General features: G+C 42.3%; 1 protein-coding gene across 2 annotated transcripts; it reads left to right on the top strand.

Annotated features, from left to right (window-relative positions):
* Nucleotides 1–1,981: 1,981 nt before the first annotated feature.
* Nucleotides 1,982–19,358, top strand: opn3 (opsin 3). 2 transcript variants are annotated; one of them, XM_020047194.2, is made up of 5 exons: nucleotides 1,982–2,051; nucleotides 10,377–10,436; nucleotides 12,044–12,363; nucleotides 13,742–13,993; nucleotides 17,481–19,358. In XM_020047194.2, exons 3-5 carry the CDS (start codon nucleotides 12,058–12,060, stop codon nucleotides 17,748–17,750), a joined length of 828 nt encoding a protein of 275 aa, XP_019902753.1. In that variant the 5' UTR covers nucleotides 1,982–2,051; nucleotides 10,377–10,436; nucleotides 12,044–12,057; the 3' UTR covers nucleotides 17,751–19,358. The 2 variants fall into 2 exon arrangements, with proteins under 2 accessions (XP_019902753.1, XP_010862161.2); XM_010863859.3 differs by lacking the exon at nucleotides 1,982–2,051 and having other exon boundaries at nucleotides 9,870–10,436.
* The last annotated feature ends 1,666 nt before the right edge of the window (nucleotides 19,359–21,024 follow it).

Below are 21,024 nucleotides of genomic sequence, written 5' to 3'. Positions count from 1 at the left end.
TGAATTGTTGATGCCTGGTCCCCTGCTCCAACAAGCAAACGGAATGAGGGATTCAAACTCTACATATCAAGTTCTGCACAACTACAAGGGTAAGTTAGTTAGCGTTGTGTAAGCTAGTTAGTTGTGTTCCTTTTTAGTGTAGTATTAGGCAGGACAATATAACGCATAAAAATTCACCCTAGCCTCAAAAACGGCAAAAGAACGCTGGCTGAGCTGGAACGCTAGTGTGTCCCCATAGCAAGTGAATTGAAACGAACCTTCGTTCAGCCTCTTCTAACCTGAATTAAGCTTAAAATTCCATAGCCTCAAAAAAGCACCAAAACAGGTCTCCTCTTTTATTTTAATACTGTAACCTAATTTCACAACGAAACTGAAATATAACAACTGGCATAGGAAGTAAACATCTGGTCTTATACGATATTAATTGCGCTTAAACCTGCGTTACGTGGAAGTATATAAAACATCGCCTTTTCTGACTATTTCTAGTCTAGCGTTTGAAGTAAGCCATATTTTATTAAAAAGAGGACATTCTCCTGATAAAAATCATGCCCCACTTGTACCTTGAAACTTAAATGAGTCACGTACATTATATTTCTTTTTTTCCTGTACAGCAGCATCACTCATCTTGTTTTTTTTTAAAAATTTTTTATTGAAAATATCAAAATTCACAAACAGCTCTTAATACAAACAGTACAAATATAGTAGTCTTAGTAACAAAAATAGAGAATGGTTTATAAAAGGCAAGTGAGAAATATATATATATATATATATATATATATATATATATATATAAATAATAATACCATAACAAAAGGGGAGAATACATTCATTGTTCAACTATTTACCTCCGTTGGGAAGTGTTTTAGGGTATCATATATGTTTTGTGCTTTAGGACCTTTCAGAGTTTTTAAGGACTTCATATACAGTTTAAATTCATTTAAAAAAACAATACATTTGGGAGATGATTTCACAGTTCTACATTTATGAATAAAAGATTTAGCTAGACATACAATTGTATTAGAACAGAGCTCATCACCCTTATTTTCCAACACTAATCCGAATGTTATGTCGTCACAGGAAATAGTGGTTGGGAATGAAGATATCTGTTGCTTAATCCATTTATGTATATCACACCAAAATGTCTGTATCACATTACAAGAGAAAAACACATGGTCCATAGTTTCGACATCATTTTCACAGAATGTACACGTATTAACATCTATACCAAAGCGAAGTCTCAGTAATTCTTTAGAGGGGTAAATGTTGTTCATTACCTTAAAATGTGTTTCTTTCACTTTAGGAGGTATAGGGAGTGTTAGATACATTCTTCTAAGTTTAGTGACTGAAACTTTATCAAATTTTTGTAAGATGTTATTTTTATTTTGGCTGTTAGGGTAAAGATATTCAATAAAACAATTCCTAATAAAGTGGTTAGTGCATTTCTTATCCAAAATAGAGATTCCTTGAATTGAAAGTGGGGCTGATTGTGGATGAATCGGATAATATTCCAAAATGTTTCTTGTTAGAGAAACAAAACCTTGGGGTAGTGCTCTATGTAATTTAGAAAAGTCAGATTTTAAGGGTTTGAAATTATGTTTGATGCAAAATTTTTCAAAATAAAAAAAATGTCCATCGGTATCCATTAAGTCGGCCATGGACCATATGTTTTTCCCATACCAATCTTAAAAGAAGAGAGATCTGTTGCGGTGCAAAATAAATCTGTTGTTCCAGAGTATTGATGTGTGGGGTCAGACTATGCACGTATAACATTTTCCAATACAAGAGTATTTGTTTGTGAAACTCTGACAATGATCATCACTCATCTTGTTGTGAGTTTAGGTGTTTACTAATGCGGATGAGTATTAGTAAGTAAACCGGAAACTGCAATGCAGACTTCTAGACAAAAGCGGAAGTTAGTTACTACGCTGGTGCACAGAGACTATATCTGTGCACTCACAATGTTTAGCTCGCACGACTGGTCCTTCACTCACGCGGCTTGTGTTTCTGCTCTCTCAACGTCACATTCTGCTCTCTCGAATTGGCGAGTGCTTGTGCGTGAGTTTTGAGACCGATGTGACGCCATACAAGTAGCTTATTTACAACGATTTAAATTGAGATTTGCGATCAAATATGTTTCTTTTACAAAGTTTGCTTGGTGGTTTGGAGTGTTGTAAAAGAATTGGAAAAATATTATGCTTATCGTATGTTTATAAGTATTTATTTAAATAATTAAATGGGAAACCAATGATTAACAGGCTACAACTTCTGTCGTTTTAGTTGTATGCCTTCATTAAATGAGCTTGCTATTGCTTACCCAAGTAGCTAGCATATATCATTTAACGAACTATTCATCTGTTCATTTCCAAGTCTGTAAAGACTAAAATTTGGGTGGCTAGTTTATAACCCTGAAATTTATGTAATTTAATAGGGTGGGCTGCTGTTTGAAAGGCAAGGAAGTGCTAGCCTTGATATTGGCCAATGGCAGAGATTCCACGTTTAGCTCCACCCACAAGAGAAACATCGAAATATCAAGTCGTTTTATAGTTTATGTGGGAAAAAAATGAGATAAAATAACAAGACAAAATCCGTTCTAACGTTTAAAAAAAAACTACGAAATAACAGATTATCAAACGTGTTCTTGTGGGTCCGTGTACCTTTCGGTCATTGGATTATGTCTTAATATAGGAAAACAGATCAAAAGTAAACGATTCGTTTTTTGATATTTGAATTCAAGCGATATTTCCCATTTCAAACTAATATTGACCAATCAGACAAACAGCTCGTTTTTCCTTCTTCATTTTTGGTTTCATGACAAAAATAGACGTAATTATCATTTCCTCTGTTGAAATTGGAAATGGAATAATGGTGAATGAAAAAAATTCTCAACAGCTTGCCTACCTGAGCCAATTCGAGGGGAACACTCATTAACATTCCCAAAGAAAGAGATCAACAATCAAAAAATGTTCACGTAAAAATGTCTAGCCCTTGAATTGTAAATTGGGTAGTTCTGGGCTTTAACCAAAATGTTCCTCAAGCAGCTAGCCTACATACTCTGATCACTCTCGATCCACAAATGTTTAAATTTTGGTCAGTTAGCAGGTGCTCTGTGCCAGCGAGACCAACAGGAGCAATGAAGTTTAGGCTTTACTCAAGGGTGTACTAAGAACTTTCAGCTGGGTTATTTGAAACGGCAACATTTTGGTTACCAGCCTAAACGAAAAAAGATTTTCAAAAAAAATTCAACAAACTAAAAGCCGTAGATTGTAGCCCATCCTCCCCCGAGTCTGAATATAGCATTTTTGTTGTCATGGCACACTTCTTGTAGACGTTATTGCATTTCTAAGGATAAACTCAAAACTTTGCAAAAATATTTCGGAAAAATAAAAGCCGTAGATTGAAGCCCTACCACTCATGTGTCTGAATATAGCACTTTTGTTGTCATGGCACACTTTTTGTAGAGGCTATTGAATTTTGAATGGTAAACTAAAAAATTGCCAAACATTTTGAAAAAACCAAAAGCCATAGATTGTAGCCCATCCTCCCCCGAGTCCGAATATAGCACTTTTGTTGTTATGGCACACTTTTTGTAGGCAATTGGATTTTAATATCATTATTAAAAAAATATTTTGGAAAAACAAAAAATATATAAAATCTCGATTGATACATTGAAAAGTGTGGATTGTACTTCGCCTTCCCCTGATCAAGAACCCATACTTTTCGTCGTCCTAAATTAGTTGGTTTAGACGGGCGAATATGAATGTCCACTGAATGTCCATTACAAAACTAACTTTACCTAGCTGTTTCAATGTGATCATAGCAAAAGGGATACATTAAGTTACCTCTTTTTCTTTGAATAGTGTTGAAGTAAAGATTACTTAATACTTCTCCATATGTCCAAATATGTTAAAAAACAAACCAAAAAAATACAAACGTTCCCAGTGGGTGTACTTTCCACATGACTGTACTTTCTGATGTTTTTCCTTGTCAGCAATGTATTTTCAAAGATGCAAGTGTAATGAACACCGAGACCTGGGGGGTGTGGTTCCAATTGCGGAGACGCAACTGTCGGTTTATTTCAGTACAGAGGAGTAGGCGGTTGACAAAACCGTAGAGTCGGGCCGGTAGGTTCGGTAACCAGGAAGTCAGTCCACGAAGGCAAAGGCACAGGCAGGAAGCGACGAAGCGGAGAAACCAAAAGCAGGCAGGCAGGTCAGGACACAGAGCGATCCGTCCGCGAAGGTGACAGTACCGACAAGGGTAGACGATAGAGGAATCCAGGGACAGGCAGGCAGGTCGGGATACCGGGTAATCAGTCCGTAAGGGCAACTGCACAGGCAGGTTTCAACAGGAGGAGAAACAAGGGAACAGACAGACGGGTAAGGATGCAGGTCTCTAAATCACACTGGAGGACGGGGACGGGAAGAGAGGGAATGGCAGGCTGGGAGTCAAACAGGTGAATGCTACGAGCGATAACGGCTTGGCAAGTCCACTACAAACAATACCTCACGCGGGAGTGAAGACAGAGGACAGGTTAAATAGGGGAGGAAACTGGACACAGGTGTTTAGAATTCTGGAGATTGCGATCTGGATTGCTGGCTGCGTTCAAGTGTATCTGGGAGTGGGAGCGTAACGGTGGTAGGTGAGGAGTGTGGCGGGGAGGAGTTAGACCTTGACTGGTGCGAGGACCTCACAGGACCCCCCACCCTACGGCCGGCCCCCGACGGCCGGGAACGCCGCGGCGGACGACCCCGCGGACGGGGAGCAGGACGATCCGGGCGGGCGGCGTGGAACTGCGCTGTGAGATCAGAGTCCAGTATGTCGTGCGCAGGTATCCAGGCCCTCTCCTCCGGACCATATCCTTCCCAATCCACAAGGTACTGCAGGCGACCGCCCCGACGACGGGAATCCAGTATTTCCCGCACGACGTATGCCGGCTCCCCATCGATGTCCAAAGGAGGTGGCGCAGGGTGTTGGGTAACCGGTGGGTGCAGGGGGCTATAATGAACAGGCTTGAGGAGGGACACGTGAAAAGTGGGGGAGATCCTGTACTGGCGGGGCAATTGGAGACGGTAAGTTACGGGGTTAATGCGATGTGTGATTTTGAAGGGACCTATATATCTGGGAGCAAGCTTACGGCATGGGAGGCGCAGACGGACGTTCCGGGTTGATAACCAAACCCGCTGACCTGGATGGTAGAGGGGAGACGGGCGCCGGCGGCGATCTGCGTGAGCCTTCTGTGCGCTGGAAGCCTGCTGGAGATGCCGGTGAGCTGTTTCCCAAATGCGCGCGCTGCGTCGGAACCAATCGTCCATGGCAGGAACTGGACCAGGTTCTGTATCCCACGGGAAGAGAGGGGGTTGATAACCAAAGACGCACTGAAAGGGGGTGAGCCGAAGGGAGGAGTGAATAAGAGAGTTCTGTGCGTATTCCACCCATGATAGATATCGGCTCCAGTCGTGTGGCTGCTTCTGGCACTGCTGCCTTAGATACTTCCCTATGTCTTGGTTGAGTCTCTCAGTCTGTCCATTGGTTTCCGGATGGTAGCCTGACGATAGACTTACTGCCACCCCTAGTCGGTCGCAGAATGCTCGCCATACGCGGGAGATGAACTGGGGTCCTCGGTCGGATACAATGGCCTCAGGGATCCCGAACTGCCGGAACACCTGTTGGAAAACAATGTCTGCCAGCTCGGTGGCATTGGGCAGGTTAGGCAATGGTATCAGACGGCACATTTTTGAAAAACGGTCTACTACGGTCAGTATAGTGGTGTACCCGTTGGATTCCGGTAGGTCGGTTACAAAGTCCATGGCGATGTGGGACCAGGGGCGGTGAGGCGTAGGCAGAGGCTGGAGCAGCCCCTCGGGTAAATGACGGGGACTTTTGGATTGTGCGCAGATGGGGCACGATAGCACGTAATCACGCACATCATCAGAGAGAGAGGCCCACCAGTACCTATTGCCTAGAAGCTTCGTGGTGCGGGTGATGCCCGGATGGCCAGATCCCAACGACGTGTGACACCACTGCAATAACTGGGGCCTAACGGCAGACGGAACGTAAACCTTCCCCGGTGGGCAGCTAGGAGGAGCAGGGTCTGTAAGTAGTGCCTCTTGGATGGTGTCTTGAATATCCCATCTTATAGGTCCTACGAGGCAGGTGGGGGGGGGGATTGTCTCGTGCGTCGGGGTGCAGCTCGGTGGCTCGAACACACGAGAAAGGGAGTCTGCCTTGGCATTCTTTTTTCCTGGCACATAGGAGACGGAAAAACGAAAACAATTGAAAAACAGAGACCACCGAGCCTGACGGGGATTCAGACGCTTGGCTGTCTGTAAATACTCCAGGTTGCGGTGATCCGTCAGGACCAGGAAGGGGTGGAGGGCTCCCTCCAACCAGTGTCTCCACTCTTCCAGGGCTAGTTTTATGGCGAGGAGTTCACGATTCCCAACGTCGTAATTCCTCTGAGCGGGTGTGAGTCTCTTGGAATAAAAGGCGCAGGGGTGCAATTTGGGTGGTGTGCCCACACGCTGCGATAGGATCGCCCCTACTCCTGTTTCTGAAGCGTCCACTTCCACCACGAATGGTAGCGTGGGATCGGGCTGGCGGAGTATGGGAGCTGAGGTGAATAAGTTCTTCAGTCCGTCGAACGCGGCCTTGGCCGCGTCGGTCCAATGCAACGTTCTGGTCTTCTGACCGGTCAGGGTGGACAACGGGGCAGCGGTGGTGCTGAAGTTTCTAATAAAACGTCGGTAGTAGTTCGCAAAACCCAGAAACCGCTGCAACTCCTTGACGGTTCTTGGCTGCGGCCACTGACGGACCGCGGACACCTTACTCTCGTCCATTCGGACGCAGCCCGGTGATAGCACCGATCCCAGGAACGCCACCGTGGAGACGTGGAACAAGCTCTTCTCCAGTTTCACATACAGGTGGTGTTGCTGTAACCGTTGCAAGACCTGTTGGACGTGGCCGATGTGGTCTGTTAGGTTTTTTGAGTATATGAGGATGTCATCGATGTATACGATTACAAACCGGTCAATCATATCCCGGAATATGTCATTCATAAAAGTCTGGAAGACGGCAGGTGCGTTGGTGAGGCTGAAAGGCATGACACGATACTCATAGTGGCCGCGTTGAGTGATGAAGGCAGTTTTCCACTCATCCCCTTTTCGTATGCGCACCAGATGATAAGCGCTCCGCAGGTCCAGCTTGGTAAACACGGTAGCCTGGCCGACTTGTTCCAATGCGGCGGAGATGAGTGGCAAAGGATAGCGATTCTTGATGGTTATCGAGTTGAGCCCTCGATAATCTATACAGGGGCGTAAGCCGCCGTCCTTTTTTCCGATGAAGAAAAAGCTGGACGCAGCAGGGGACGTCGACGGGCGGATGGCTCCTTGACGCAGGGACTCGTCTATGTAAGTGTTCATGGCCTTAGTTTCAGGCAGGGACAATGGATACACACGACCTCTGGGGAGTGGGGCTCCTTGAATCAGGTCTATGGCGCAGTCCCACGGGCGGTGTGGTGGCAACTCGGCTGCTTTCTCCTCACTGAATACCTGCTTATACTGGAGGTACTCGGAGGGGAGCTCCGGCGTAGGTGATGACGTGGAGCTCTCCACCGAGGTAGCCCTGCAGGGGACGCTCAAACATCGAGACCTGCAGTTCGCGCTCCAGGCCGTCAGTTCTCCCTTACTCCAGGAAATGTCTGGATCGTGAAGGCACAGCCAGGGGTGTCCCAGCACCACCGGCTCATGGGGAGACGACACCACCAATAACTGAATACGTTCAGAGTGCAACGCGCCCACCTGCATGTCCAGCTGTTCCGTTTGATGGTGGATGTAGCCGGATCCGAGAGGTCCCCCATCCAGGGATTTTACGCGTAATGGCGGTTCGATGGGGTGCAGTTTGATCCCCAATTGTTCGGCCATATCCAGGTCTATGAAACTGCCTGCGGCTCCTGAGTCGACCAGACCCTCCAGACAGACCGGACTCCCCCTCATCGAGAAACTTACTGGTAGATGCAACTGCTTGCGGGTGACGTTTAGGAAATGGGAACATCCGATATGCATGGGTTCCGGCTCCGAAGGCGCAGATGGGGGTGTCGAAACCAAGGACGCGGATGGAACAGTTCGAGGTCGTGGCGCGGTTGTCCTCCTTCGGTCCCCGAGCAGGTTGTCGATGGCGATGGACACGTTGATGTACTCATTGAGGGAGGTTAGGTCCCCCCGGCATGCCAGTTCGGCCTGTAGCTCCGGATTCAGCCCCCTCCGATATACCGTAAGAAGCTCCGTATCGTTCCACCCACTTTCTGCGGCCAGAATACGAAAGTCCAGGGCGTACGTAGCGGCGGTGCGCTTCCCCTGCCTGATCTCGACCAGCTGATCCCCAACATGGCGTCCCGAGACGGGGTGGTCGAACACCTCCCTGAACAGCGCCAGGAACTGAGCCTCCCGGCCCAGTTCGGGGCTGTTGGCGGACCACAATGCTGTGGCCCAGTCCAGGGCTTTGCCCGTCAGCAGGGAGAGGACGAAGTCCACCTTGTTCCTGTCACAAGTAAACTGGTTAGGGTGATTAGCGACATACCGTGAGCACTGCATGAGAAACCCTTTACACTGTCCGGGAGACCCGTCATACTTGTTCGGCAGAGACATGAAAGGAGCAGAGACTGCGGCAGTAACCACGCTGGACGGATGGGGCGTTGGCAAGGAGGGTGGAAGCTGCTGTCTCGCCTCCTCTATCCTCTCCTCTAGTTGGGACAGTCGCGTGAGTAGCTCCGCTGGATCCATCTGTGAGGGTGAGGTATTCTGTAATGAACACCGAGACCTGGGGGGTGTGGTTCCAATTGCGGAGACGCAACTGTCGGTTTATTTCAGTACAGAGGAGTAGGCGGTTGACAAAACCGTAGAGTCGGGCCGGTAGGTTCGGTAACCAGGAAGTCAGTCCACGAAGGCAAAGGCACAGGCAGGAAGCGACGAAGCGGAGAAACCAAAAGCAGGCAGGCAGGTCAGGACACAGAGCGATCCGTCCGCGAAGGTGACAGTACCGACAAGGGTAGACGATAGAGGAATCCAGGGACAGGCAGGCAGGTCGGGATACCGGGTAATCAGTCCGTAAGGGCAACTGCACAGGCAGGTTTCAACAGGAGGAGAAACAAGGGAACAGACAGACGGGTAAGGATGCAGGTCTCTAAATCACACTGGAGGACGGGGACGGGAAGAGAGGGAATGGCAGGCTGGGAGTCAAACAGGTGAATGCTACGAGCGATAACGGCTTGGCAAGTCCACTACAAACAATACCTCACGCGGGAGTGAAGACAGAGGACAGGTTAAATAGGGGAGGAAACTGGACACAGGTGTTTAGAATTCTGGAGATTGCGATCTGGATTGCTGGCTGCGTTCAAGTGTATCTGGGAGTGGGAGCGTAACGGTGGTAGGTGAGGAGTGTGGCGGGGAGGAGTTAGACCTTGACTGGTGCGAGGACCTCACAGCAAGTCAAAGGATGGCTTTTTGCTGGTTATAATTGACTTATAGCTAGGGCAAAGGCTGGGATCTGTGATATTTACATATTTGTACATATGTAAATATTTACTTATATCTATCAAGCCCACACAATGTGAAAACGCTCATCCAATATGTAAACATTTTGTTATTTGGTGAAGGCTACTATCCCGTTGTGTACAACCTAAAATATATATTTATATTGAGTTACCTCGTAGGTTATCTGAATTTCCCCCTGTTGCAGGTAAACACCCTATGCAGGTCCTCCACCCCACAAATGTTTCGTCAAACTCGTTCCTTCCAATGTGCATATTTTTATAAGGTCATTCAATCTGTCGTAGGGCTATATTCTCACAACTAACGGTTCGTAAGTATCTAGCCTACACGCCACCAAGCATACAGAAAGAAAGCTTATTGCTATTAAAAGAGCAATACATTAATCATACAAACTGCATGTGCAACGGGATATCAGCATCGGTTGACCGTTTTAGAGCAATATTGGTTAGTTTCTGTTTTAAGTGGTTCTAACAGCGCCAGTATAGCCTAACTGCCATGCAGAAAATAATCATTCCTCGCTTCACAAGACAACTCGGACACTACACAATGTTGGTGGCGAAGTTATTCAAGAAATGAATCCTGCAAATACAACTAGGACTGAAAGGAATACAGAAGAATATATATTCGCGTTTAGCACTTATAAACTCCTTGCCTTTGCCATCGGAATAATTGGAGTTTTGGGATTTTGTAACAATATTATTGTCATCTTGCTGTACCACAAATTCAAGAGACTCCGGACGCCCACGAATTTGTTAATAGTTAATATAAGTGTAAGTGATTTGCTAGTGTCTCTCGTTGGAATTAACTTTACATTTGTTTCGTGCATCAAAGGAGGGTGGATCTGGAACTCCGCAACATGCGTCTGGGACGGTTTCAGCAACAGTTTATTTGGTTAGTATGATATTTTTATTCAGTCTTTTCTGGTGTTGTACCTAAACTTACACACGAATACCTAAAATAATCAGAGTAATTATAATTGCTATATTTTCCATTTCATGCAATGATTTGTAGGGCTGTATTGGCTGCATGTATTTGGCTAAATCATAGTTTGTAGAAATTGGGTATGGCATTTCCATAAATCTGTGATCCTTATTCGTATATTGCACAGGGTTGTCTTGTTTTATAGAACTGTATGCCAACTTTCTTCCGAAAAATAATAAACTCGGTCTTCAGTGTACTGTTACGGATGTTTATAAAGAACTTTACCAATTACGCTAGGGCTAAAATTTCAAGTAGGTTCGTGCCAAGACAACGTTGGAAATGGGCGCGTAAACTATCCGATGTGCGCGCTTTTTACGCACTAGAAAATGTGGACAATGTTAGCAAGTGCTATTTTTCTAAACAATTATTGCACATAGTATTACCGACATCAATGTTATAACCTATGTTAAAAACTGTTTGGATCGTTTCCCAAACCACGCAGCTCTGAAATGCATTCTCTATTCATTTTAATATGTTGACTTCTTGAGGTTGGCTTCGAAAAAATTATCAAAACGAATTAAGATCCAATATTATAGAACATTCTACAATCTCCATGTCGCTAAACTGTCTGTTATTGGCTATAAATTACTATAATCTTGTATTACCTCAATAAAGATGTCCGCTAATTAAGAGTACAACCATTGCGTCCTCCTAACCCATCCGCTCTATTTACCCATGTTCGTGTAACAGCCTGCAAGTGCAAGATTAGACAATAACATTACATTTTTCTTATCTGCTGAATGTCTTCATATATTGTAATCGTCATAAAAAAAACATGATATTTGTTTTACGTCTGAGAAAACAGGCATAAGACATGTTTCTATACTTTGATGAACCGCGCTATCACATTCATGTTTGCTTCCACTCAAAAAACGACCAGGGCTTTCGGATAGCACGGACAGAAAGTCGCACAAAACGTTAAATACACTGGATAGACTATTTAGGCTTTTTTGTGCATTTTTAAAAACGATTCTTCAGTTTTACCCACGGCCCTCAGGCAGTGGTCCGGTCAGGTTAACCTGTTATTTATTGCTTATGTGTTCTTATATATATCAAAATATAATGAATATACTGTACAATATGCTGTATGATAAACGGTATACCATGGTGTGCTGTAACTCCGGCTCAACAGACCGTCTTATAATATGTTGCATATGACGATTGGGCTCAAGGTTTGGCATAAGTGTGCAATGTGACAGTATATTTTCAGAAGATTGTTGACTGTGTATATAAATGTGAATCAGGGGTTCTATGCCTGTGGTAAAATGTTTGATTTCTTCAAACTGTGTTTGTGTGTTGACAGAATGAAATGCTCAACAACTACAAAACCTATTAGTGTATTTGGAAAGACATTAATGAGTCTATGTGATTGCCAATAGAATATTCAGTATTATTGATCGTATTTTAGCTCTAATGTACCATTTACAGACAGTGATAGACTTGGCCTCCATAGGGGTTTTCAATAACCCAGTTTGCAAGTCATTACTCAGCATCATCACAATATCCTCTCCTTCCAGGCATTGTTTCCATCATGAGTCTCTCAGCTTTGGCTTACGAGCGCTACATACGGGTGGTCCATGCTCAAGTTGTGGACATCCCCTGGGCCTGGAGGTGCATTGTCCATATCTGGCTCTATTCCCTGGCCTGGACCGGGGCTCCTCTCCTGGGGTGGAACCGCTACACATTAGAGATCCACCGGCTTGGCTGCTCCCTGGACTGGACATCCCAGGAGCCCACGGATGCCTCTTTCATTCTCTTGTTTTTTCTGGGTTGCTTCTTTGTCCCAGTGGGTATAATGATTTACTCTTATGGGAACATTCTCTACACGGTGCGCATGGTAAGAACAAGGAAAAGTCTATCTGTCCTGTTTTGACTGTTGCTTCAAGATTGTGTCTGTGTGATTAGTATTGTTTTTTCATCGAGGCCCCATAACTAGCAAGTTAGAGATCATTTTGCAAAAAAAGCAGTGTGCCAGTGTGATGCTTTGGGCAATGTTCTATTGGGACATCTTGGGTCCTGCCATTCATGTGGATGGGGGACCCAAAAGGGGGACCTACAAAATATTAGGCAGGTGGTCATAATGTTATGGTTGATTGGTGTATCTCAAACATGTGACAATTCATCACGTCATATGATCTGGTAGAAGTACTGCAACACACACTGACCATGGCAGGCATTGTAGTGCGTAGTAAGGTGTAGTAAGTTGTAGTGTGGTGTAGTAAGGTGTAATAAGTAGTAGTGTGGTGTAGTAAGTTGAAGTAAAGTGTAGTAAGGTGTAGTAAGTTGTAGTGAGGTGTAGTTTCCACTCTGTATCTGTAAATGCAAACAATGACAGCAAACATACATACACTACCGTTCAAAGGTTTGGGGTAACAGAAATGTTCTTCTTTTGGAAAGAAAAGCATTTTTGGGCCATTAAAATAACCTCAAATTGATCAGAAATACAGTGCAGACGTTGTCAATGTTGTAGATGACTATTGTAGCTGGAAATGGCTGATTTTCAATGGGACATCTACATAGGCGTAGAGGTGCCCATTGTCAGCAACCATCAGTCCTGTGGTCCAATGTTGTGTTTGCTAATACAAGTTAATCATCTTAAAAGGCTAATTGATCATTTTAAATTAATTTTGCGATTATGTTACCACCTCTGAAAACCGTTGTGCTGTTTGAAGAAGCAATAAAACTGGCCTTCTTTAGACTAGTTCAGTATCTTCAGCATCAGCATTTGTTAGTTCAATTACAGGCTCAAAATGGCCAGAAACAAAGAACTTTCTTCTGAAGCTAGTCAGTCTATACTTGTTCTGAGAAGTGAAAGCTACTCCAATGCGAGAAATTGCCAAGATGGACAGTTTTATTGCTTCTTAAATCAGCATAACAGTTTCCAGTGGTGCTAATATAATTGCAAAAGGTTTTGTAATGAATTAGCCTTTTAAAATTATGAACTTGGATTAACAAACACAATGTGCCATTGGAACACAGAAGTGGTGGTTGCAGATAAGGGGCCTCTGGATGCCTGTGTAGGTATTCCATAGAAAATAAGACGTTTCCACCTACAATAGTCATTTACAACATTACCAATGACTACACAGTATTTCTGATCAACTTGAAGTTATTGGCCAAAAATATGCTTTTCTTTCAAAAACATTCAGTCATTGTCTAAAGGGAAAGTGGTAGTAATTGATCATGAAAAACTTTCCTATTGTCATTCAAAACAGCTCCGCTCCATCCAGGACCTACAGACAGTGCAGATTGTTAAGATCCTGCGCTATGAGAAGAAGGTAGCGGTCATGTTCCTACTGATGATCTGTTGTTTCCTGGTTTGCTGGACACCTTACGCCGTCGTGTCCATGATTGAAGCCTTTGGCAGGAAGAGAGTGGTCACACCTGCCATCGCAATTATCCCCTCCTTCTTTGCCAAATCCAGCACTGCCTATAATCCTCTCATCTACATCTTCATGAGCAGAAAGGTGAGGGTACATCTTGACCTGACACAAGTGTGCTTATGTACAGGAAATATATATTTTTTTAAATCTTCACAATAGCAAAAAATAACCCATTGCTGAAGGTTTGCTGGATGTTTTCATTCATCACTGACATAATAGCTGAACACCAACAGCGATCTGTGTCTTCTGAGAGATGAAAGAATGTGACAAGCTTCAACTTTGGGGTGCTAGATCCTTTCAACATACTGCACTGATGAACCAAAACAACAAAAGAAAATCAGTATAAGTGAAAACTGTAACTGTGTCTAAGATACTGGATGTAATGATGATTTCCCTGGGTCACCTGCTGTACCAGTTGGGATCCACTATCAATTAATGGAGAAATTATCCTCTCAAATTGTTTAAAGACAATTCCAAAATGATACAGTATAACAAAAGTTAAATAAAATATTTTTGATCTTTGAAAATATGTTCTATATTGTGCTTCTTGCTCATGATATCCATCCTAATGCAGGGATTTTTAAGCTAGCACCAGGTTGGATGACAAATGACACATTAGGATTTGTTCAGGGTAGACAGAAACTTTGCTGGCTAAAACCTTCAGTAGCTACGTTATAGGAAGCCTAAAATAAAACTGTTTATGGTGATATTGTGACTATTTCTGGTGGATTTTCGAAGTACGCACACGTGCATGCTTTTTGGGGTAATAGGCTTTAGATCACAAGTACACTTTAGTTCTGTAAATAAACATTCTTTCAAACATTATTTAAGCAAAAATGTCATGGCTGGGATACAAGTGTCAATTGGAGACTATACAGAGATCAACAGGTTAACAGCGAGCCCTGTGGGCTAGTGGGCTTAACCCTGACATAAAATGTTTTGACCCCAGTTCAATTCTCCTCCCAGACATTCCAATTTTTGTATCTCAGAAATATTTATCATATATTTAAGAGAATATTCAGAGAATAATTGTATTACGTGACCCTTTTATATTGTTATTGTTTTCTAAAGAAACCTGCCATGAAGTGATTGGAGTCATTGTTTTCATTTTAGGTACTGTATAGCTATTAGCTTGCAATAAACAGTAATCTTTGTACTAGAGTACACTGTAGTTCCGTTAATAAACTTTCTGTTGTCCACGTTATTTTAGCAAAAATGTAATGGCTGAGGTAAAAGTTGCGTTCCTGCTTTTTAAGTAGTGTAATGGTTAAAGACACAGCCTGCCATATAGAAAACCGCAGATTGAAACCAGCCAGGGACAACAACATTCATCCCTTATAATCGCGGGCTGGCTGAACTTGACTTGCCTGGTTCCTTTTCTGGTTTCAGATATATATTCAGGTATTTTATGCTTTATTTGGACACTTAATCATCTCACTGAGCAATATCCCGCTAATCATCCCAATGGGCAGTTTCTAAACAAAATGTCTGCTGTGAAACATCATGTGAAGTAGACATTATTTTCCTTGCTTTTGGCTAGCATTTAGTTGGCAACAGCAGTGATGTGTACACACCTGGCTTTCAATTTATCTGACATTTGCAACATTGTTTCGATATCAAAATTTGATTTCCATGTATAACTACTCCAATGGTATTAAGCATGTCACAAGTCAGTATAGGAAGGCATGCAGCACTGCAAGTCTGAATAATGAATCAGAAATGTTCATTAATATGCAGTGACTTAAGGAAGTATTCAGACCCCTTCACTTTCTCTGTATTTTTTTTTGTTTTATAGGCTTCATTTAACTAATTAAACTTATTTTTTTGCCAATTTTCAATATATTTCTAAAAACATGTTTTCTCAAATTATTGTCTGTAGATTGATGGCAAAAATTATAAATTAAGCCTGTAACCCATAGTCTGAATACTTAGTCTAAATACTTTCTAAAGACACTGTATATTGTACAAAGAAATGTCAGTAGGAACATAAACAGGTTAAATTAAAAGAAAATTGGAGGAAGCTGTTTTTCCCTCTTCTGTCTAAAGTGTTTAGCTTGTTACTGTAGGTTTGTAGTTGGCTTATGGAGATGGAAAGAGGTATCCTTTGTGTATTAATGCTATTTTAACATATGTCCCAGCATAGGGATTGTTTTATACACTAACAAAAATAGACAAACAAATGCGCTTCCAATTTGCATCATCAAATTCATGAAAACCTAGTCATGAGACTTCAGGAGTTTTAGATCAAATAAGACTTTTCAGACCTATCCTGATGTGTCTTACTTCATGGTGTAAAAGGACCAGTATTCTAGCTACCTTCTTTTGCAGGAAAGGGGAAAAATACAGTACATGAACTCTAAAACTAAAACAGTTTAGTCTGGCTTTCAGTTGATACAAAAATGGCAAAACAAACATTTACCTACTCAAGTGTAATAATAATGACAGATCCTACATGCTCAGGGACTTACGACAGTACTATTTCTGGATATTTGTCAGGAGGATATTAACTGAGAGGGAACTCAAACAATCACTCATAACGCTCATCAGAGGACTTTTGAGGACTGTATGTAATGCCTTCCTCTGTCCGAAGCTCCCTTCTAGTTGTCAGGCTTTTATTCTTGTCAATTTCCCCACCATCTCCCTGTCACTCTTTCTCCAATCAGTTTTCTTCTGCAACTGCCCAGCCTGGCCTGGTTTAAAGGGCGGGAGATTCTAAAGCAGATGTGTCAAACTTTTTCCACGGAGGGCCGAGTGTCTGCAGGTTTTCACTCTCGCCTTGTGCTTGATTGTTAAATCAGGTCACTAATTAGTTAATATCTTCTTTCACTTGGTTCTATTTGGTCTCAGTTGGGCACCAATTGAAAGGAAAAACCAAAAACCGGTCCGACACCTCTGTACTAAAGCAAGTAAAAACAGAGCCAGACTGAGATTGCCCGCAGAGTCCCAAAGTCACCAGGCTGACAAACGCTCACGCAGGGAATACAGTATTTCTCTAAAAGGTATGACATAATCAATACTCAAATAAATGTTGCCCCCGAAATGATCTATAAGGTATTGTTGAAATAGTGCAAAATGAATTGGCTGATCAATTGGGTCATCGGTGGGCTATTCATTAATAATTTTAGATAATTTTTTTCATGACATGATGTTTAATTAAACATTTTATATTGGTAGCCCAATTTGTTTAAAATATTTGTATAAAATATTATAATGCTAACTTGACTGACTGCTCGACTTAGTCAGCACAGTAAGTGGCTTCCCAAGCATTTTCACTCCCCGAACTCTACACCCAATTTCAGCCATTGTCTCACTCATGCATCCTATATTTCTGTATAAAAAAGATTCATTCATTTGAACATTTCCCTTAAGATGAGAATGGATCTGTTTAGTTTTTATGTTTCATTTGACTAAGCCTAAAACATCTGTTTTTATTCTTTACATTGGCAGTAGAAGAGCAATGGAATGCTGTAGTGTTAGTGTTTTTGTGTCTTTTCTTTCTGCTGCTTCTATGTCCATAACACCGCTCTCCTTTTGCTTCTTTCTCCTCATCTTCCACATGTTTCCTTGGTAGTTTCGGCGCTGCTTTCTGCAGCTACTCTGCTCCCGGCTCTCTTGGATTCAGAACAGAATTAAGGATCGGCCTCTCGCCCACAACGTTGAACGACCGATCCGCCCGATCGTCATGTCCCACCAAGGGGGCATGGACCGACCAAAGAAGAAGGTGACCTTCAGCTCTTCCTCCATCGTTTTCATCATCGCCCGCAATGACGTGCCCTACCTGGACAACAACTCCAAGAGTGGCACTATTTCGTCGGAGGGCATTCGGGTGCAACCGCTCTGATAGAGCATTATGGGTACTGATGTACACTATGCGACGCCCAGGTCACAACGGTAAACTTACTGTAGAGAAGAAAAGAGGCTTAGTAGCCAAAGTGTGGTTTTAGAATGGCTGACCACCTTGAAGGCATCTGCCATTTTGAATTGATCCACCTGGTGGAACTTCCTACTTCATTGCTCCTGGTAACACAATCAGCTCGAGTGGAAGTGTTTGGCTGATAATTCTTGGTGTTTTTTGGCAACTCAAAACGGCTCATCAAGAAAGATGGAAATGGAAGTCCAATCCAGTTAATTAGAGGTCTTTTATAGCATGCTCTGACAGACTCTATACTGAGATTTTTTGTATGCTTTCTATTTCCTTCTCTATGGAACTGACATCACCGGTTCTTAAATATACTGTACATCAGGATTTCCTCAGTTTAAAAACCAAACGAGGGAGGATCAAGACACCCTTGTGACCAAAGACTACAGGCTCTTTTTAGCCTCATTAGGATCCTTCACTGCAAACAGTAGCAACATATTCCCAGCCTTCCAACACTCTGCCTCACAAGGAACAAACCTTTCCTTGTCAATCCATCCTACCATCAATCCATCTTCTGTGGTAACCAAATTAGTTAGCTTTGAGTTTGTAAACAACTTAGCTTTCACACATTTGTTTTAATGCACCCATGTAAACATGTTTGCCAGGGTTTGATACAAACTATATTTACACCATAGCAATGTTTACGTGGTATTTTTATTTATTTTCTGTATATTCATCCTGTCAACATACAGTTCTCTCACTGAAAAGTGAAAGCATGTACCTGTCAATAGGGGTCGTCATCTTAGCAGTGGGTTTTTATACAGTACCCGAAAACATCCTTTGGGTTCATTTCACCATTGGAAAAAGAGACAATTTGTAAATACTGCAATGAGCTTTTGATCAATTTTAGCCAATAGTCTCACTCTGAGCTCAGTGTTCTTGAACAGGAGTATGTCCTGTGTCCTCCCCGACGACAGCAGTGTTTGGGAAAAGAGAATAAGAAATATTATATTTTGTTTATCATTACTATTTCCCTTGTTGGTAGCTTAACAATGCTGAATGAATGTGTTGGTAAATAGTAGGCCAATAGGTTCAAGCATATGGGCAAATGTCTGAAAATAATAAATCTACACAACATGCCTTCATGGTCAAACTAAATAAAGCTTATTTTAAGTATGGCAGATATATATAAAAAAAATAGCATATTCAGTATTTAATTTCAATTAATTAGAGTAAAATCTGAATGTAAATAAAGAGGGAAGAGGTTGGAGTTCAGATCAGATTGGTCCCTCACATTGCAGTAATGAGAAACTCCTGCGGTTTCACACTGTGGACGTAGCTCCTTTCATAAGTCTTGTGGGTCTTCCGCTAAAAATAGCTGATGAGATTATTATATTATTCAGCTCAATGTCAGGCACAATGTCAAACAGCTGCAGGCAACTGAGACTGCTGTGATAACAAGCCAATCAGCCGACAGTAGTTAGCACCTACCCCATTACGTGTGAGCTTTACAGTAGGCTACATTTTTGTTTGTTTGGGTGTGATGTGTTGTCGACCTCATATGGAGCGATATGTGCGAACAGAAATGTAATTCAGATATTTAATTTAAATTTTTAGAAATACATTTGTAAGTTACAAATTGAATTATAGAATTCATAAAATTGAAATTGTATTTCATGTTTAAAAATGTTATTAAATACTGCATTCAGTTTTACAATTCTGTTTCAATAATTTAAAAAAATCAATATGTATATTGTAATGGGTAGGGACAAAGAACAGACACCGGACATGTGGTCAGGGCTTTTCAGGGAATTTTATTAAAGGGGTGGGGAGGCAATCCACTGGGCAGCCTCAACATTGGTGTCTTCAAACTATGGGTACTGGCACAAGCCACTTTCATAAAACTGGACAGAAAACATTAACATGGGAAGGCTAATTTATGCAGAGAGACTCTTGGATTGAACAATGATCAAGAGATTTAAGGCTGAATTCAATCACATCAATCACAGTCGACATCCAATATCAATTGTATTAACAGTCGGAACAGGGAATGCATTTGAGGAATAAAATATACACGCAGCCCTCAGTGTCTTAGAGCCAGAGTATTACTGACCTTGTCACTGGATGGTCCAAGTGGCAATGATAGTAACAGTCTCTGCACAACATTTATTTAACACATTTTTAGAACATTTTACATATGGATCACCTCTGACAATCCTCTTAATCGTCTTAATTTGTTAATATTTCTTGGAAATCCACCATTTGGCTTGGGCTGGTCCATCTGTCTAAGCTGCTGCCTTCAATGCACATGTGCTGTTTGTCATGGGTTCAAGTCCAACCCACGGCTCTTTGAGCAAAACTGCTTTTTGTTTGTATTTTTGTATTTTTTTTTTATTTATACAGTGGATATAAAAAGTCTACACGCCCCTGTGAAAATGCCAGGTTTTTGTGATGTAAAAGAATGAGACAAAGATAAATCCTGTCAGAACTTTTTCCACTTTTAATGTGACCGATAATGTGAACAATTCAATAGAAAAACAAACTGAAATCTTCAAGGGGGAAAAATGAACAATAAAAACTTTACAATAACCTGGTTGCATAAGTGTGCACACCCTCTTATAATTGGTTAATTCTGAAATGTGGCTGATTTCAGAATTAACCAATCACATTCAAACTCATGTTAAATAGAAGTCATTACATACCTGCCATCATTTAAAATGAATCTGATTAATCACAAATTAATGTCAGCTGATTTAGTAGGATTTTCCTGAATTTTTCTTAGTTGCATCTCAGAGCAAAAGCCATGGTCCGCAGAGCTTCCAAAGCATCAGAGGGATCTCATTGTTGAAAGATATCAGTCAGGAGAAGGGTACAAAAGAATTTCCAAAGCATTAGATATACCATGGAACACAGTGAAGACAGTCATCATCAAGTGGAGAAAATATGGCACAACAGAGACATTACCAAGAACTGGACGTCCCTCCAAAATGTATGAAAAGATAAAAAGAAAACTGGTCAGGGAGGCTTCCAAGAGGCCTACAGCAACATTAAAGAAACTGCAGGAATTTCTGGCAAGTACTGGCTGTGTGCTACATGTGACAACAATCTCCCTTATTCTTCATATGAATGGGTTATGGGGTAGGGTGGCAAGACAGAAGCCTTTTCTTACAAAGAAACACATCCAAGCCCGGTCGAAGTTTGCAAAAACAAACATCAAGTCCCCCAAAAGCATGTGGGAAAATGTGTTATGGTCAGA

Source organism: Esox lucius, chromosome 6 (assembly GCF_011004845.1).
Source record: "Esox lucius isolate fEsoLuc1 chromosome 6, fEsoLuc1.pri, whole genome shotgun sequence".
Taxonomy (NCBI): Eukaryota; Metazoa; Chordata; class Actinopteri; order Esociformes; family Esocidae; genus Esox; species Esox lucius.
This window is presented reverse-complemented; position numbering and strand designations above follow the sequence as displayed.

Excerpts from the sequence above, each read along its gene's own strand:
- opn3 (XM_010863859.3), top strand. The coding sequence starts at position 10,118 with ATGAATCCTGCAAATACAACTAGGACTGAAAGGAATACAGAAGAATAT. Across the intron at positions 10,437-12,043 it reads TTTCAGCAACAGTTTATTTG|GCATTGTTTCCATCATGAGT; the intron begins GTTAGTATGATA and ends CTCTCCTTCCAG. Across the intron at positions 12,364-13,741 it reads TTCTCTACACGGTGCGCATG|CTCCGCTCCATCCAGGACCT; the intron begins GTAAGAACAAGG and ends CATTCAAAACAG.